At 40.8% G+C, this 16,179-nt stretch overlaps 1 protein-coding gene across 1 annotated transcript; it reads right to left on the reverse strand.

The window, feature by feature from the left end:
* Positions 1–595: 595 nt before the first annotated feature.
* LOC148356248 (schwannomin-interacting protein 1) lies at positions 596–14,226 on the reverse strand. Its single transcript, XM_088347478.1, has 7 exons — positions 14,009–14,226; positions 10,490–10,701; positions 9,098–9,273; positions 6,230–6,344; positions 5,031–5,159; positions 3,255–3,372; positions 596–2,042 (listed from the first exon to the last, which is right to left on the reverse strand). Exons 2-7 carry the CDS (start codon positions 10,667–10,669, stop codon positions 1,933–1,935), a joined length of 828 nt encoding a protein of 275 aa, XP_088203604.1. The 5' UTR covers positions 10,670–10,701; positions 14,009–14,226; the 3' UTR covers positions 596–1,932.
* Between the last annotated feature and the right edge of the window lie 1,953 nt (positions 14,227–16,179).

Here is a 16,179-nt window from a genome sequence, read left to right on the forward strand (position 1 = left end):
ATAACTGAAGATGCAAACAGTCAAAAGAATGAATAGAAACCAAAGTGAAGGGAAATGTAAAAAAAAAGGGTCTTTTATTTTGAAGTCTCAAAAGAAATTGAACAAGATGAGCTGTTCCAGGTGGAACATTTGAAACACAATGTCAGGATGAGAGGGGAGAATCAAATACTTGGGATTTTACTTTGAAATATGAAAACCATGTACTTTTACATTTAAACCAACCACTTTTAAGTTGAAAAATTTACAGTTAAAATAAGCAAAAATGAGAGCAATACCTCCTTCTGCCCATGGGGAAAACAAAACACAATCTTTGTCTTGTTTTAAGCATGCAGTAAGCAGCCAGAATAGCCGAGAGCCGACAACAACAAACACGGACCCGGACGAAAATATACCAAATAAAATTGGAATTGTTAAATAAATATACGAATAAGAAACCTCCTCTGGTACCTGTGCCAAAACAGACCATTAGAACTTTTATTTTGAAATCTAAACATTCTTTTCGCACAATGAGGAAGAAGTAAAACATAATCTTATCACCGGAGATAAGCATGTGAAACATACGGCACGCGGGCCAGAGGCGGCCCATTTAATCCAGGTCGCCATAAATTTCTGGAAAAAAAACTTTTCTCTATCAAAAGTTGTCATTTTTTTAACTCAATCAATGCCAGATGTTTCTCACTCGAATGGGAAGTACTGGAGCTAGCCAATTTTTGAAGGTCTTCAAAAAATTTCGTTCTGTAGCTATTCAGGCATAGGACATATCGAAGGTATGTTTCTAGTTTGCACCATTGTTTGGTAAACAACAGTTGTTTATGGAAAATACTAATGAGAAAAACGTCTTTTTGCAAGCCAAGGAGGTGGGGGCTCCCTCAATGTGTGGACAAAGAACTGATTGAAGCCACTTCTGCTATCTAGTGGTAATCGACATACTGAAATCCTTCCCAGAGGCATGGTACTTAGACCAAAGCCTTTATAATATATTTAAAAAAAAGGTCGTGGGAACCTCCTGCGTGGGTTCAAATCCAGCTACCGGCCTTACTGTGCGGAGTTTGTATGTTCACCCCGTGCTTGCGTGGGTTTCCTCCGGGCACTCCGGTTTTCTCCCACATTCCAAAGACATGCATTTCAGGTGAATTGGCCGGTCCAAATTGTCCCTAGGTGTGACTGAGTGACTAAGTTGTCTGTCCCCGTGTGCCCTGCGATTGGCTGGAAACCAGTTCAGGGTGTCCCATGCCCACTGCCCGGAGATGGCTGGGATGGGCTCCAGCCCCCCCGCGACCCTAATAAGGATAAGCGGTACAGCTGATGAGATGAGACATTTTGGCACTCATGGCAAACCAAACGCTCTCTGCCACTAGAGGGCACTGTTGAGTTTGTATAGCGTGGTGAGTTGGTTCAGGTATGAAACCGCGCTCAACTGTTAAAACAAACCGGTAAACACATTCAATGCCCAACATGTAAATATTTTTCCCCACTCTTTGTGTATAAATGCGTTGAGTTTAGAATTTGGGATTATAATATGTAGGGTAAATTACTCATGTAGGCTGAATGATAAAGGATAACACTGAAAAACTGACCAGGTCCTCCTCAGGACAGAAAGTCCGCACCCAGTCCCGGACCCAAATTGAGTTTGACATCCCTGCCTTAGATCCTGATGGATCCGATGCGAAGAACAGGATGCTAAAAACTCACGATCAGTCAAATACAATAAAAAATACGATTAATACTTGGAAACATCCTTAAAACACCGTCACCGACTACTTTGGTCGGACAAAGGTTACATCAGCTTATAAAAATCTCATTGAAGATAATTCCCTTTTCATGTTAAAACGGTTAAGTCAGTCCCGATCCATCGTCTCGGTGGGGTCTCCGGTCCCTGTTGGCCCCCAGAGACGTGAGGGCCACGGTTGAGGTCCTTCCCCGGTTGAGGTCCTACCTCTCAGACAGGGACGTGAGGTCCTGGAGCTCCAGGAGCAGAGCGTCCTGCTCTGTCCTCAGCTGGTCTCTCACCTGCAGCCTGGCGACCAGGTCGGAGCTCAGCTCTGTGACAGACACAACTGTTAACTTCTATCTTTCGTTTTATAGATGAGAAACCCATGGCCCGCAGGCTAAATGTGGCCCCCACATCGTTTAATATGGCCTGCGAGACAATAATGATAGAAGCTTAAGAGCATCAAACAATGAACTGCAGTTTTAAATATGTCCATTGGAGGTCGCTAGGCGCCACTCAATCAGCTTTTACTGTACAAGGCACTAAAGCAGGGGTGTCAAACTCATTTTAACTCTGGGGGCCACACGATAGAACAAACATTCTGTCGGGGGCCGGACTAGTAGATTTAAGAGAAAGAAAAAGAGAGATAAAGAAATAAGAGAAAGAAGGAGGGAAAAGGAGAGAGGGCGGGACAAATCAAGAGAGAGAGAGAGAGAGAGAGAGAGAGAGAGAGGGAGAGAGCGTGAGAAACAAGAGATAAAAAGAGTAGTCGTGAGAGAGGGGGAAAGAAAGGGAGCGGAAGAAAGAAATCCAAAGAGAAATAGAAAAACAGAAGGAGAGAAAAGAGAAAAGAAAGAGCAAAGGGTAGGAAGAGAGAAAGAGAAAAGGAAAAAAGGAAGTTAGAGCAAAAGAAGTTAAAAAGACACAGAGAGAGAAAGAGACAAAGAGCAACAATGGAAGAGAAAAGGAAAGACACAGAGAGTGAAAGAGACAGAGAGTGGGTGAAAAGGGGTGGAAAAGAGAGAGAGAGAGAGAGAGAGAGATAAATAAATACAAGTACAGTGTCTTTGTTCGAGGCACCAGGCTTTGGCAACATCAAGTGGACATATTTCAACCTGCAGCTTGTTTTTCTCTTGCACTTCTCTGAGTGTCGTCTCGCGGGCCTGGAACTGTTTACCCATAGAACTACAATATTTGACAGGAGTTTATGGAGCTTACTTTTCCCTTTTCACATAAACGAAACTTGAACTTGAAAGAACCCACTGTAGAACGCTGTATTTGCTACATTAATCAACCAGAGAACATTAGAGAAACCCATTCCCATGTTCTGTGCTTAAGATAAGTCAATAAAAACAATACGAAATTTAAAAAAAACAATAGTTCCTGGATGTCTTTGCAGTAGTTTAAAGAAGCTTTAGCTCCTTTTTATAACACACATAAAATCTAACAACGAAGTTCCATTATTTAGGAAGACATTTTCATTAAAAAATAAAAAGCAAAAAAACGTATATATATGCAGTATACGATGAACAGATTCTCATACCGTGCACGGTCTGACTGAGGAAGGATCTTTGTGCTCGGAGCTCTTCGAGGTTCAACTTGAGCACGTCGTCACGTTCCAAGAGTCTCCCGCGGATTGGTGGGGCTGAGCCGGGCGGGGTCTAGGGGCGGAGCCAATTGTTGGAATGGAAGAGCGGATAGGCCAGCATGGAGGCATGAGGGGATGGGATAAATGGACAAGTAGGCGAGTGGGTGGACGAGCGGGAGGGCGTGCAGATGAGTAAGTGTATAGGCATGCATGTAGGGACGCGGGGAGGTGAGAGTGAGGCGAGTTGGAGGCGAGCAGATAGGGAACGGTGGGCGAGCAGGTGGGCAAGAGGGTGGGCATGCAGATAAATGAACAGATAGGCGTGCTTATAGGTGGAGGGTAGGTGATGAGTGGGAGGCAAGATGCAGGCAAGTTGGTAGGGAATGGTGGGCGAGCAGGTGGGTAAGAGGGTAGGCGTGCAGAAAAGCAAACGAATAGGCGTGGATGTAGGTGGGCGGATAGGCGTGCGGATAAGCAAGCAGGTAGGTACAAGGGTAGGTGAGCAGGTGGGCACAAGGGTGGGCATGCGGATAAGCAAGTGGGTAGGCCAGCGAGTAGGGGGAGAAGGTAGGCGTGCGGATAAGCGAGCAGGTAGGTGAACTTACAGGCGTGGGGGAAATGCGAACAGGTAGGTGGGAGGGTAGGAGTGCAGGTAAGCGGGCAGGTAGGCGAGCGGGTGGGCACGAGGGTAGGAGAGCATGTAGGTGCAAGGGTCGGCGTGCAGGTAAGGTGAGAGGGTGAGTGTGCGGGTAGGTGACCAGGTAGGTGGGAGGGTAGGAGTGCAGGTAAGCGGGCAGGTAGGTGAGCGGGTGGGCACGAGGGTAGGAGAGCATGTAGGCGCGAGGGTCGGCGTGCAGGTAAGGTGAGAGGGTGAGTGTGCGGGTAGGTGACCAGCTAGGTGGGAGGGTAGGAGTGCAGGTGGGCACGAGGGTAGGCAAGTAGTGGGCGAGTGGGTAGACGCGAGGGTCGATGTGCAAGTAAGGTGAGAGGGTGAGTGCGCAGGTAGGTGAGCAGGTAGGCACCAGGGTAGGTGAGCAGGTGGGCACAAGGGTAAGTGCGCAGGTTGGCGTGGGGGTAGATAAGCGGACGGGCGAGCAGGTAGGCGCGAAGGTCAGCGTGCAGGTAAGGTGAGAGGGAGAGTGGGCTGGTAGGTTAGCAGGTAGGCGTGAGGGTGGGCGAGCCGAAAGGCCAACAGTTGGACGAACGAGTGGGCAAACATGTAGTTGTGGGAGGAAAGCGGATGGGCGGGCAGGTAGACGTAAGGGTGGGCGCGAGGGTTAGTGAGAGGGTAGGCGAGCGGGAAGGCGAACAGTTGGGCGAGAGAGTAGGCAAGCATGTAGGCAGATGGGGGTGAGGCGGGCAGATAGGCGAACAGGTAGGTGAGAGGGTAGGAGATAGCGGTGGGCCAGCGGGTGGGCCAGCGGGTGGGCCAGCGGGTGGTCAGCGGGCGGACGAGCAGGTGGGCAAACTTGAGCTCGGTGTTGTGGAGGGTAAGCGGATGAGCGAGCGAGTAGACGTAAGGGTGGGCGCAACGGTTGGTGAGAGGGTAGGCGAGCGGAAAAGCGAACAGTTGGGCGAGAGAGTAGGCAAGCATGTAGGCAGACTGGGACGAGGCAGGCGGATAGGTGCACAGGTAGGTGAGAGGGTAGGAGATAGCGGTGGGCCAGTGGGGGGACGAGCGGGTGGGCAAACATATAGGCGGGCGGGCAGGCGGGCAATCCGATCACTCACTGCCGGCTTGTGCTCGGCACGCAGGCGCTCTCTGAGTTTCCTCCAAGTGTTCCGGAAACCTCTGGACTTGATCTTCTCCGACTTGGCAGGCGGAGAGGCCGTCTTGTGACTCGTGAGGACGGTACCTTTCTGTTCATTTTACAGGTTAGGAAAAGTTTTAAAATTGCTAGCTGGCTGAAATATCACGAGTTATAAAGCAGGTCTTGCACAGAAAAATAACCGTAAATGTTTATTTAATACAGTGGCAGCGGGATACCTCAAATGATGCTACCCATTCAGCATATGACTCTCGTTTTTTAGAGATTTGGACTTCATAGGAGACGTTTGGGAGGGCGACTGTCATTTTTTTCGAGTTTAAGCGATCTGTCCCTTAATACAGTGGGAATTTTTCTAGCTGGCATGATGTTTTTGGCAGGAACCTATGGCTCAGAGATAAAAAATCTGGATATGTTCATTTCTTCTATAGCATTCCAATTCTGATTTGTGGAGAGTCTTTATAGGTGCGTGCATTGTTGGCGTAACGCTAGTAGTACAATTGGTTCAGTCTAGTATATAAAAGTCCAACAACAGTTTGTGTCGCAAAGGAATCCTTTATATGGAAGCTCATGGTATAATAATAATAATTATAATAATAATAATTTCCTTGTATTGTCATTCTGTGTAACAATGTACACAGAACGAAATGTCGATTGCACCTGACCCGTTGTAGCGAGCCGATGCAGCCGCAGCCAACAGAGGGCGCCGCCGACCACTTTTTAAGTCTTAGGAATGACTCGGCCGGGGCGCGAACCACCAACCTCCCAGTCTCAAAGCGGGCGCCTTACCATCTAGGCTACGTTTAATGTTGAGACGCTTAATGATGAAAACACACAGAACCAACTGTAAACACGTAGAACGCCGGCCGAGCACGCGGAACAATTTGATTGGGTGAGCGGTAGGGGTGGGCAGAGCTATGCACAAAGTGCTGTCTGCATCATAGATAAACACGTTTTTGTCCTCGTTTTCAGTATTTGGTGACATTTTTGCAAAATAACTCTGCTTGCACCTTGTTTTGAAACCATTCTTTATAAAAACAAAATGAAGGTCAAAATGAGCCTTAAGAATTCTAAGTAACTGTGGGAAGTAGTTTAAAGTGGGAACAGCAGCTCTAGCATTCTTCTTATTTCTTAAATTTTATCAAAACATCTACCATCACACACCTGAATGGCACTGGTGTCTCTTTTCTCTGTCGCCGTCTCTTCTTCTTCACGTTCTTCATCGTCGCTCTCGCTGTTGTTGATGAAGCAGAGCTGAAGGTTCATCTGCGTCTGCAGCCTGGACCACCAAAAAACAAGGATGACGAAATGAGCAAAAACTGCTGCGAGGGTTCGTCCACGTTGTTTAAAAAATTGGGATTAGAAACAGTCAACACTGGATTTCGTTGAAGACTATTGTCGCCATACATGATTTTCAAACAGAGTGAGGCATCTCTACATGATTACAATCTCTGCTGAGAGTCGCTCAGGCTCAATAGTACCGTATTTTCCGCACTATAAGGCGCACCTAAAAGTCTTAATTTTTTTCAAAAGCTGACCATGCGCCTTATAATACAGTGCGCCTTATATATGGATCAATATTAAATCGCAAAGTTTTCCAACTAACTTGCAGCCGCCGACTCGATTTTCCCCCGAACGCCAAGTAGTACCGGCGTTTCATTGGCTAACCAATGTGTCAATCATCATTTGAATCGATCACTATTGGCTAAAGTTATTCGGAGGTCAAGGGGCGGATCCTTTTTATCATTTATAGGCTGGCATTGGCTGAAGCGGCAAAACAAAGCCTGCAATTGGCTGAAAAAGATGAATGCGTATAGCACATACTTGACGGCATACAGAAAGCATTTTTTTACTATTCTGTATTTCTAAATATTTTATTCTCCTAGATTTACTAAACTCACGGATATAAGAGGACCATGGCTGCACATTATTATTGAACACAACGATTTCGATGAGCTACTTCGGCTATATATTTTCCCTGTATCTTGTTTCAGACTGAACTCGATGTTTCTGTGATAAGCGGTGCAGATAATGGATGGAATGGAGTGTCTATTTTTAAATTAAACTCAATTCCAAGTGTTTATTGTCATATGCACAGTAAAGTTGCGAGCGAAAATAGAAACTAAGGAATGGTTGGCATTTCTTGAATCCCAAGACTTTACCCATCCGAATGATGGAACGATGCATTTGAGTGACATCGTACGGACACCGCATCCGCACGTGTTCTCGACACGTATTTGCGTCTTTGCAAGCTTTGGGAATGTTAAGTTGGACTGAACTATCTGACAGTTTTGTCGACGTTCCCATTGTAGCGCCTTATAATCCGGTGCGTCTTATGTATGTCAAAAATAGGACAAAAAACTATTTTTTCTGGGTGCGCCCTATAACCCGGTGCGCCTTATAGTGCGGAAAATACGGTACATATGGAAATAGAGATGTCAACATCAAGTAAGCGTACCAAAACTTCTAATGTTTAGGAGCGTTTTAACCTCCCATTCATCCATCCATTATGTGCACCGCTTATCAGCAGTAGGGTCGCGGGGGGGCTTTGCGTACATCTTGGATTGAGATTTTTTACAGGATTATTAAGACGTCAAATTTGAGTCCACAACGCCCTCTTCTGGGGAACTTTGTTAGGGGTTTGTGTCAATAAATCCTCGAAGAAAAACTGCAGTGTTATGCGATTACACAATGGCACTACGTCACATCTCAATATCGATTAAATTTCGGTGAATCGTGCGATCCTAATGTAGAGTATGAAAATATCGTAAAGAATATCGTGAAAAAAATGCACGCAGTCCGAAAAACAAACATCTGTAGTTTGATTTAAAAGTGTTAAGAATCCTTAAAGACCACAAAATGTACTCAACAAAATGCACCTCCTATTGATTTGTTTCCTGCTATACTGCTGCTATTGGGCCTGTTTTTGGTTTACAGGGATAAAAAGGATTTGGTTTATAGCCCCAGTTAGAATATTTGACCACTAGGTGGCACTGTGGTCTAGTGCGAACGAAAACCAGTGCCCCAAAGCAAAAAAACGGCAGACAAACATGGCGGCGATTACTAAAAGAAATACAAATTTCTCCACCTATTGTCATGATACTGATGTGAATCACTTCTGATTGGCTCCCTGTCGGTATTTGAACTGGGTCCTGTCAATCCCCTGTTGTCAGTCCGTCTGAGAATCACCGTGTATACAAGGCAAGCCTTTTTCGACCCTGACCCCCACCTGTCCCGTTTTTGCTCCCGTTTGTCTCCGGCTACAACCCATTTTGATCCTGATCACGTCTGCTCTCCCGTCCTGGCTTACGACCCCTTTTTGTTCCCGACGACGTCTACTCTCCCGTTCTGGCTTACGACTTGTTTCTGACCCCGACCACGTCTTGCTCTCCCAATCCCGGCTACTGACCAGTTTCCCGCCCCTGACACCGCCATCGCTCGCTACGGAAGATCCACTTCCGCGTTCGGATCATAATCCGAGTACCAGAGCGATTTGCTTCCCGCGCCCAGCAAACACCCTCCTCTCTCTTTCAATAAAACTTGTGGTAAACGTCACGCAAGTGGGTCCTGTTTCCGTTCTGGTCCTGACACCTATGTTATAAAAATGAACATTGGTATGACAGTTCATGTACTTTTTCCTTGTATTCAAATCAATGTTTTTTTTTAAACAGAGTGAAGGTTTTGGAACCACCAGGAGGCACCAAATATGACACACTGTCCCTTTAATTACAGATTGAGGTCTCTACTGACCGAGCACTGTGCCTAATTTTTACTTGAATGTTCGGTAAAAATGTATGTTTTGTTGCGTTTATTAAAATTATAATATATACATAATTATAATTTTATTATGATTTAATATATTTTATAGTTAAATTTGAGGAAACACGCATAATTATCTGATGATTTGACTAATGGTTTCAAAAGTGGATGACGAGTCGACTGTTAAATTAGAATTTGGATGCAGCCTTAGTGGGTGCGGGAGGTTTTCTTCTTCCTAGGGGGCGCGGGACAGAAACGGATGGAGAAACATACCGGGAGCCGAGGACCGAAATGTCCCCGTTGTGGTCGTAGGGTTCCGTAGGGTCCCAACTCTCGCTGAGACGGCGATGACGCCGATGTCTTTCGTCCCAGCTCCCTCTCCCCGCACCTCCTTGCTCGCCCACGGGGCTGACAGGAACCTGGACCCGCTCTAGGGACGCCGCGCCGCTCTGGTGGAAATAACAAAAACAGAGTTGAAGTTACAGTGCCTTGCGAAAGTATTGCCCTCAAAAAAGTTTTTGACATATATTTCAGGCTTCAAACTTGTAGATAAAAACTGAAATTATTTTCTAAGAATCAACAAAAAAGTAACCCAATTTTTGGACAGTTTATCCATCCATCCTTCCATTATCTGCACCGTTTATCCTCAGTAGGGTCGCGGGAATGCTGGAGCCCATCCCAGCTATCTTCGGGCAGTGAGCTATTAACTTTTCCATTAGTTTACCCCGGACCAGGTTGGTGTGTTCTTTAGTCTTTGTAAGGCTGCCTGTCTCCCTTCACAGACCTCTGAGCCCCTCACAAAGCAGGTGCATTTAAACTGAGACTTAATGCACTCTGTTTGTCATTGTGAGTCATTTAGGTCGACATTGGATCATTCAGAAGTCACCAGGGAACTTCTGGAAAGATATTTTTAAAACGTATTTCGTTTTTTTTCCGTTGTAAATATAAAATGTTGAAATGATATGGTTCCGCTTCACAACTGTGTCTCAAAGGTTGTTGATTCCTAGAATTTTTTTAGCCTTAAGTTTGAAACCTGAAATGTGGCAAGCTGACAAAAAATTCTTGGGGGGGACACTACTTTTGCTAGGCCTGATACGTTACGAAGGAATAAGTTCCTGGAAAGCAATTATTTTTCTTGCCGAAAAGTACTGTAATGTGTTATTCATACAATGTTGTAACTCAACTGTTGTCACGACATGGTGCGTTACTCAACATTGATTTTCATTGCCAAATTCAAGCACTTTCGAAGCAAATTTCCCAATTTCTCAAGTACCCGGCATCTTGGTCTCTTCACCTGTCCTTTTGGGCGTGGCGCATAGGAGGGTAATTACGCTTTACATGACAACGGTGCACAAACTAATGACAGCTGCCGTTAGTCTGGGGGTAAGAAGGAATTCAATGGCAAAGTGATGCTACCAGAGCTGGCGTGTCAGCATCATTTTTAAGCAGACTGGATATATTTTTTTTCATTTCATGGGTGGTCTAGTGACAATAACGATTCCGCATGAGGACTTCACATAGAATTCAAGCACTTTTAAAACCTTGAAAACTCCACAATAAAATGCAAGCGTTTTCAAGGATTTCAAGCACCCGTACGAACCCTGTATTTAAAATCAATTGTCGCCTGCGTGTTAATGCTCGTTTGTTGTCGTTTTGAATGTTAACCTTTGCCAGTTTTTCCTTCTTCTCCTCTTCTTGTTTTTCAAGCTCAGCGATACGAAGGCTCAGGGCCTCCCAGTGCATGATGGGAAGGCCCAATTCGTCCCGGAGTTCCTGGTCCTGGTCGCTGTCCTTGTCTGCGTCCTCACCGCCCTGCATCCGCGATTCCTTGTCGCCGAGCTCCATCTCATCGGCGCATTAGCATCTTTTCTTTCAAACTGAAGCAGAAAAACACAAAGTCATGTCGGGTTCGGTGTTGGCGGGGCGCACAGGGAGAACATGCAAACTCCACAACAAAAAGACGACAAATTATTACAAAACTAAAGATCGAATTTAGTGCTTTAAAACAGGGACCTAACATATTATTTTGTCTTCATTCTGATAAAAAAAGAAATACTATCATAATATTACAAAAATACTACTAAAGTAATACTATGATACAAAAAATACTATAACAGATATTTTACAACAGAAATACTACAAAATACATCTACAGTAATATAAAAAATAATAAGAAATACTACAAAGATACTAGGATGGTAATACTTCAAAATACTACAGAAAACCTAAAGAAATACGACTACAATAATATTAAAAATACTAAAGAAATACTACAAAGATACTAGTATAGTAATACTTCAAAATACTACAGAAAACCTACAATAATACAACTACAGTAACAATATTATACAAAAATACTGCTACATAAATATGATGACATGATTACTACAAAAATACAACTACAGTAATACTACAAAATGTACTACGGAAATACTATAAAAATACTACTGTTTAAATAGTACAAAATACTTCAAAGTAAAAGTACAATAAAAATATGAAATACTAGAGAAATATTACAAAAATCAGACTACAGAAATAATACAAAATACCTCTACAGTAATACTACAAAAACACTACAGATATACTACAAAAATGTACTATAGAAATACAACTGTATAAATAGTACAAAATTCTTCAAAATAAAAGTACAGTAAAAATCTAAACTACTAGAGAAATATCACAAAAAACCAGACTGCAGAAATAATACAACAAAAATACAACTAAAGTAATACTGCAAAAATAAGTCAGTCTGATATACTACAAAGATTCTACTATAGTAATACCAAAAAGATACAACTGCAAAAATATGAAAAAAGTACTACAAAAATAAAATTACAGTGTCAGTACAGGACTACAACAAAATAATGACAACAGGAATACTACAAAAATACAACTACAGTAATATTAAAAATACAAAAAAAATACTACAAATACACTACTATAGTAATACTTCAAAATACTACAGAAAACCTACAAAAATACGTCTACAAGTAACAATATTATACAAAAATTCTGCTACATAAATATGATGACATGATTACTACAAAAATACAACTACAGTAATACTACAAAATGTACTACGGAAATACTATAAAAAATACTACTGTTTAAATAGTACAAAATACTTCAAAAAAAGTGCAGTAAAATATGAAATACTAGAGAAATATTACAAAATTCGGACTGCAGATATAATACAAAATACCGCAACAGTAATACTACAAAATGCACAACGGAAATACTATAAAAAATACTCCTGTTTGAATAGTACAAAATACTTCAAAGTAAAAGTACAATAAAAATATGAAATACTAGAGAAATATTACAAAAATCAGACTACAGAAATAATACAAAATACCTCTACAGTAATACTACAAAAACACTACAGATATACTACAAAAATGTACTATAGAAATACAACAGTATAAATAGTACAAAATTCTTCAAAATAAAAGTACAGTAAAAATCTAAAATACTAGAGAAATATCACAAAAACCAGACTGCAGAAATAATACAACAAAAATACAACTAAAGTAATACTGCAAAAATAAGTCAGTCTGATATACTACAAAGATTCTACTATAGTAATACCAAAAAGATACAACTGCAAAAATATGAAAAAAGTACTACAAAAATAAAATTACAGTGTCAGTACAGGACTACAACAAAATAATGACGGCAGGAATACTACAAAAATACAACTACAGTAATATTAAAAATACCAAAAAAATACTACAAATACACTACTATAGTAATACTTCAAAATACTACAGAAAACCTACAAAAATACGTCTACAAGTAACAATATTATACAAAAATTCTGCTACATAAATATGATGACATGATTACTACAAAAATACAACTACAGTAATACTACAAAATGTACTACGGAAATACTATAAAAAAATACTACTGTTTAAATAGTACAAAATACTTCAAAAAAAGTGCAGTAAAATATGAAATACTAGAGAAATATTACAAAATTCAGACTGCAGAAATAATACAAAATACCGCAACAGTAATACTACAAAATGCACAACGGAAATACTATAAAAAATACTACTGTTTGAATAGTACAAAATACTTCAAAGTAAAAGTACAATAAAAATATGAAATACTAGAGAAATATTACAAAAATCAGACTGCAGAAATAATACAAAATACCGCTACAGTAATACTACAAAAACACTACAGATATACTACAAAAATGTACTATGGAAATACAACTGTATAAATAGTACAAAATGCTTCAAAATAAAAGTACAGTAAAAATCTAAATTACTACATAAATATTACTAAAATCGGACTGCAGAAATAATACAAAATACCGCTACAGTAATACAACAAAAACACTACCGATATACTACAAAAATGTACTATGGAAATACAACTGTATAAATAGTACAAAATTCTTCAAAATAAAAGCACAGAAAAAATCTAAAACACGAGAGAAATATTACAAAAACCTGACTGCAGAAATAACACAAAAATCCATCTAAAATAATACTGCAAAAATAAGTCAGTCCGGTATACTACAAAGATTCTACTATAGTAATACCAAAAAGATACAACTGCAAAAATATGAAAATTACTACAAAAATAAAATTACAGTAACAATACAGCACAACAAAATCATGACTGCAGAAATACTACAAAAATACAGTTATACTACAGATATATTACAAAACTGTATTTTAGATCTAGTACCAAAAAAAAAAAAAACTACTGCAGTAATACTACAATGCGGTGCTAGTAATAAAATCAACTGTTTCAAGGCAGAGTTGTACTTCCTTTTATTTAATCTATAATTTTTTTATCATATCTGGTCCTTCATTCAGGAAAATGCGATATTTATTGGGGGTGCTGGAGCACTCCCAAAAAACGGGCTGGTTACGCCCGTGACTCAACGGTAATGGAAACGTGCGTATGAATGCAGTTTACGAAAGCTTAAAAACTAGTTTTCAGTTCCCAGTTGGATGATTTTAGAGTGCTAAAACGAACAAAAAGAACCAAATTGAGGCCAGATTGAATTGAGTAGTTTGGAGTTCGTTAAGTTGCAAAAGTGACTCCGATTTCAAAACTGGGGGCGGGGCAGGGCGCAAAACGTTTCCAAATTTGTCGAATTATGACTTTGAAATGGTTTTATATTCGCTCCTAAATTCATCCGACATTGTTTTTTTCACTTACTTGCTGACTTTTAGCAGTCGCTTGGCCGCCGTCGCGCTTTAATTCGCCACATACTTCGCATCTGTCCCGCTTGACGAAGCCCAAACTGAGAAGTGCAAAACCGTAAGTAGGTTTTTAGGCCTCCGAGGTGGTTTTTGTCTTTCTTCCAAAAACCTTTTCAAGACTTTTAGAAAGTTTGCTATCGTCAAACAAAAGACGCACACTCTATTCTTAAGGAATTTCGCATTAAGATGCAAACGTGTGTCACTTCCGGTGAGCCCACCAAAACAAAAGCTCGGCTCACGTACGGTCTATGTTCTCACGTCTTATTGATTTCGTAATACTTCGTGCGTGCGCATGTATATTTATAAATATATGCACACATACACATTATATATATATATATTATACATATATATTATACATATATATACAGTGGGACCTCGCTACTACGCGGTTCAACGTTCGCGGGCTCAGAGCTTCGTGGGTCTAAAAAAATAATAAGATGAAAAATTTAAAAATATATATATTTTTTTTAAGCATTTTTGAAGGGGCGTCGCTACTTCGTGGTTCCACGTTCGCGGGTTCAGAACTTCGCAGTTCTCAAAAATAACAACAAACAAAAAACCCCAAAAAATTGTATGCATTTTTGAAGGGGCGTCGCTACTAGGCGGATGTTCACTTTTCGCGGGTGGTTTTGATCCCCCTTAACTGCGATAACTGAGGGATTACTGTGTGTATATATGAAATGAAAATGAAATGATCTGCATTTTATATAGCGCTTTTCAAGTCAATGACTTCCCAAAGCACTTTACAATGTGCTCCACATTTCCCAATAGCGGCCTTGCAGCCATCTAAGGCGCTAACCTGCTTATTGGGGGTGTTAGGGGTTCAGTGTCTTACCCAAGGACACTTCGACATGTAACACGGACGAGCCGGGATTCGAACTGGGATCCCTTGATCCCAAGACGAGCACTCTACCTCCTGAGCTACTGCCGCCCTTATATATATATATATACACACACATATGGTTGGGTAGGGTTACCTTAACTTGATTACTTTCATTACCAAATATGCTGATAAAAGACAAAAGAAATTAAATATGAATAAAATGACTAAATTTTGTGCAGGCTTGGGGAGTAACGGAATACACAGAACGGCAAAAATGATGTTGGCAAGCTGTTTGGATTTATTTTCATTTTGTTTCTGTCGCATTTTGTTACTTTTGCCGGAGATCAAAGCCAGGAGAGAAAGCTTACCACGTGTTGTGAGTCATCATTTTATTCATATTTACCGGTAGTTTATATTTGGTATTGGAGTAATCCAAAAGTAATTGAAAGTAATCAAGTTAAAGTAACCCAACCCAACCCTGTATATATATATATATATATATATATACACACACACACATACATACACACACATATATAGACATACGTACATATATACACACACACATATATATATATATATATATACACACAAACATATATACACACACATATATATATACACATACATATAAATATATATATACACACATACATATATATCATACATACATACATACATATATACACACACACAAATATATACACACAGACACATATACTCATATATATATATATACATACACATATACACACACAAATGCATACAAACAAATACATACATGCCGTACATATATATATATATATATATATATAAATAACTGGGAGCTATCTGAAAAATAAATTGCAAGACACGTGGGGAAAAACACCAAAGAAAATTCACAATCACCTCCCTAAAAAGAAGCAAAGGCAAAAAAGGAACGCACTGTCCATGATGGCAGGTAAACTTACCTCTCATAGCTTTTGATGATCAAAGTACGCAACTCAGACACAACAGTCAGAAGTCCCAATTTTTCCTAGGTCGTCGCTGTTCACTATAATTGCCGTCTGCTTTTCAATGGGACCCGCCATTATTGTGAGCCTTTGTTTTCATCCGATGATATCACAGCTCTCGGCGATACGATGCAATTCTGTCAATTTTCAGACTCAATTTCTCAAAAACCAGCGGCGCTTGGAATTTTTTGAAACCTATCTGGATGATTGTGGGGAGGAACACTACACGTTCTGTGCCAAATTGAAAAAGGTCTTTTATAATCCGTTAAATGCACTGCGTGGAGTTTAACTTGAAATATAACACAGTGT

Source organism: Urocampus carinirostris, chromosome 11 (assembly GCF_059441175.1).
Source record: "Urocampus carinirostris isolate Australia breed hairy pipefish chromosome 11, RoL_Ucar_1.0, whole genome shotgun sequence".
NCBI lineage: Eukaryota > Metazoa > Chordata > Actinopteri > Syngnathiformes > Syngnathidae > Urocampus > Urocampus carinirostris.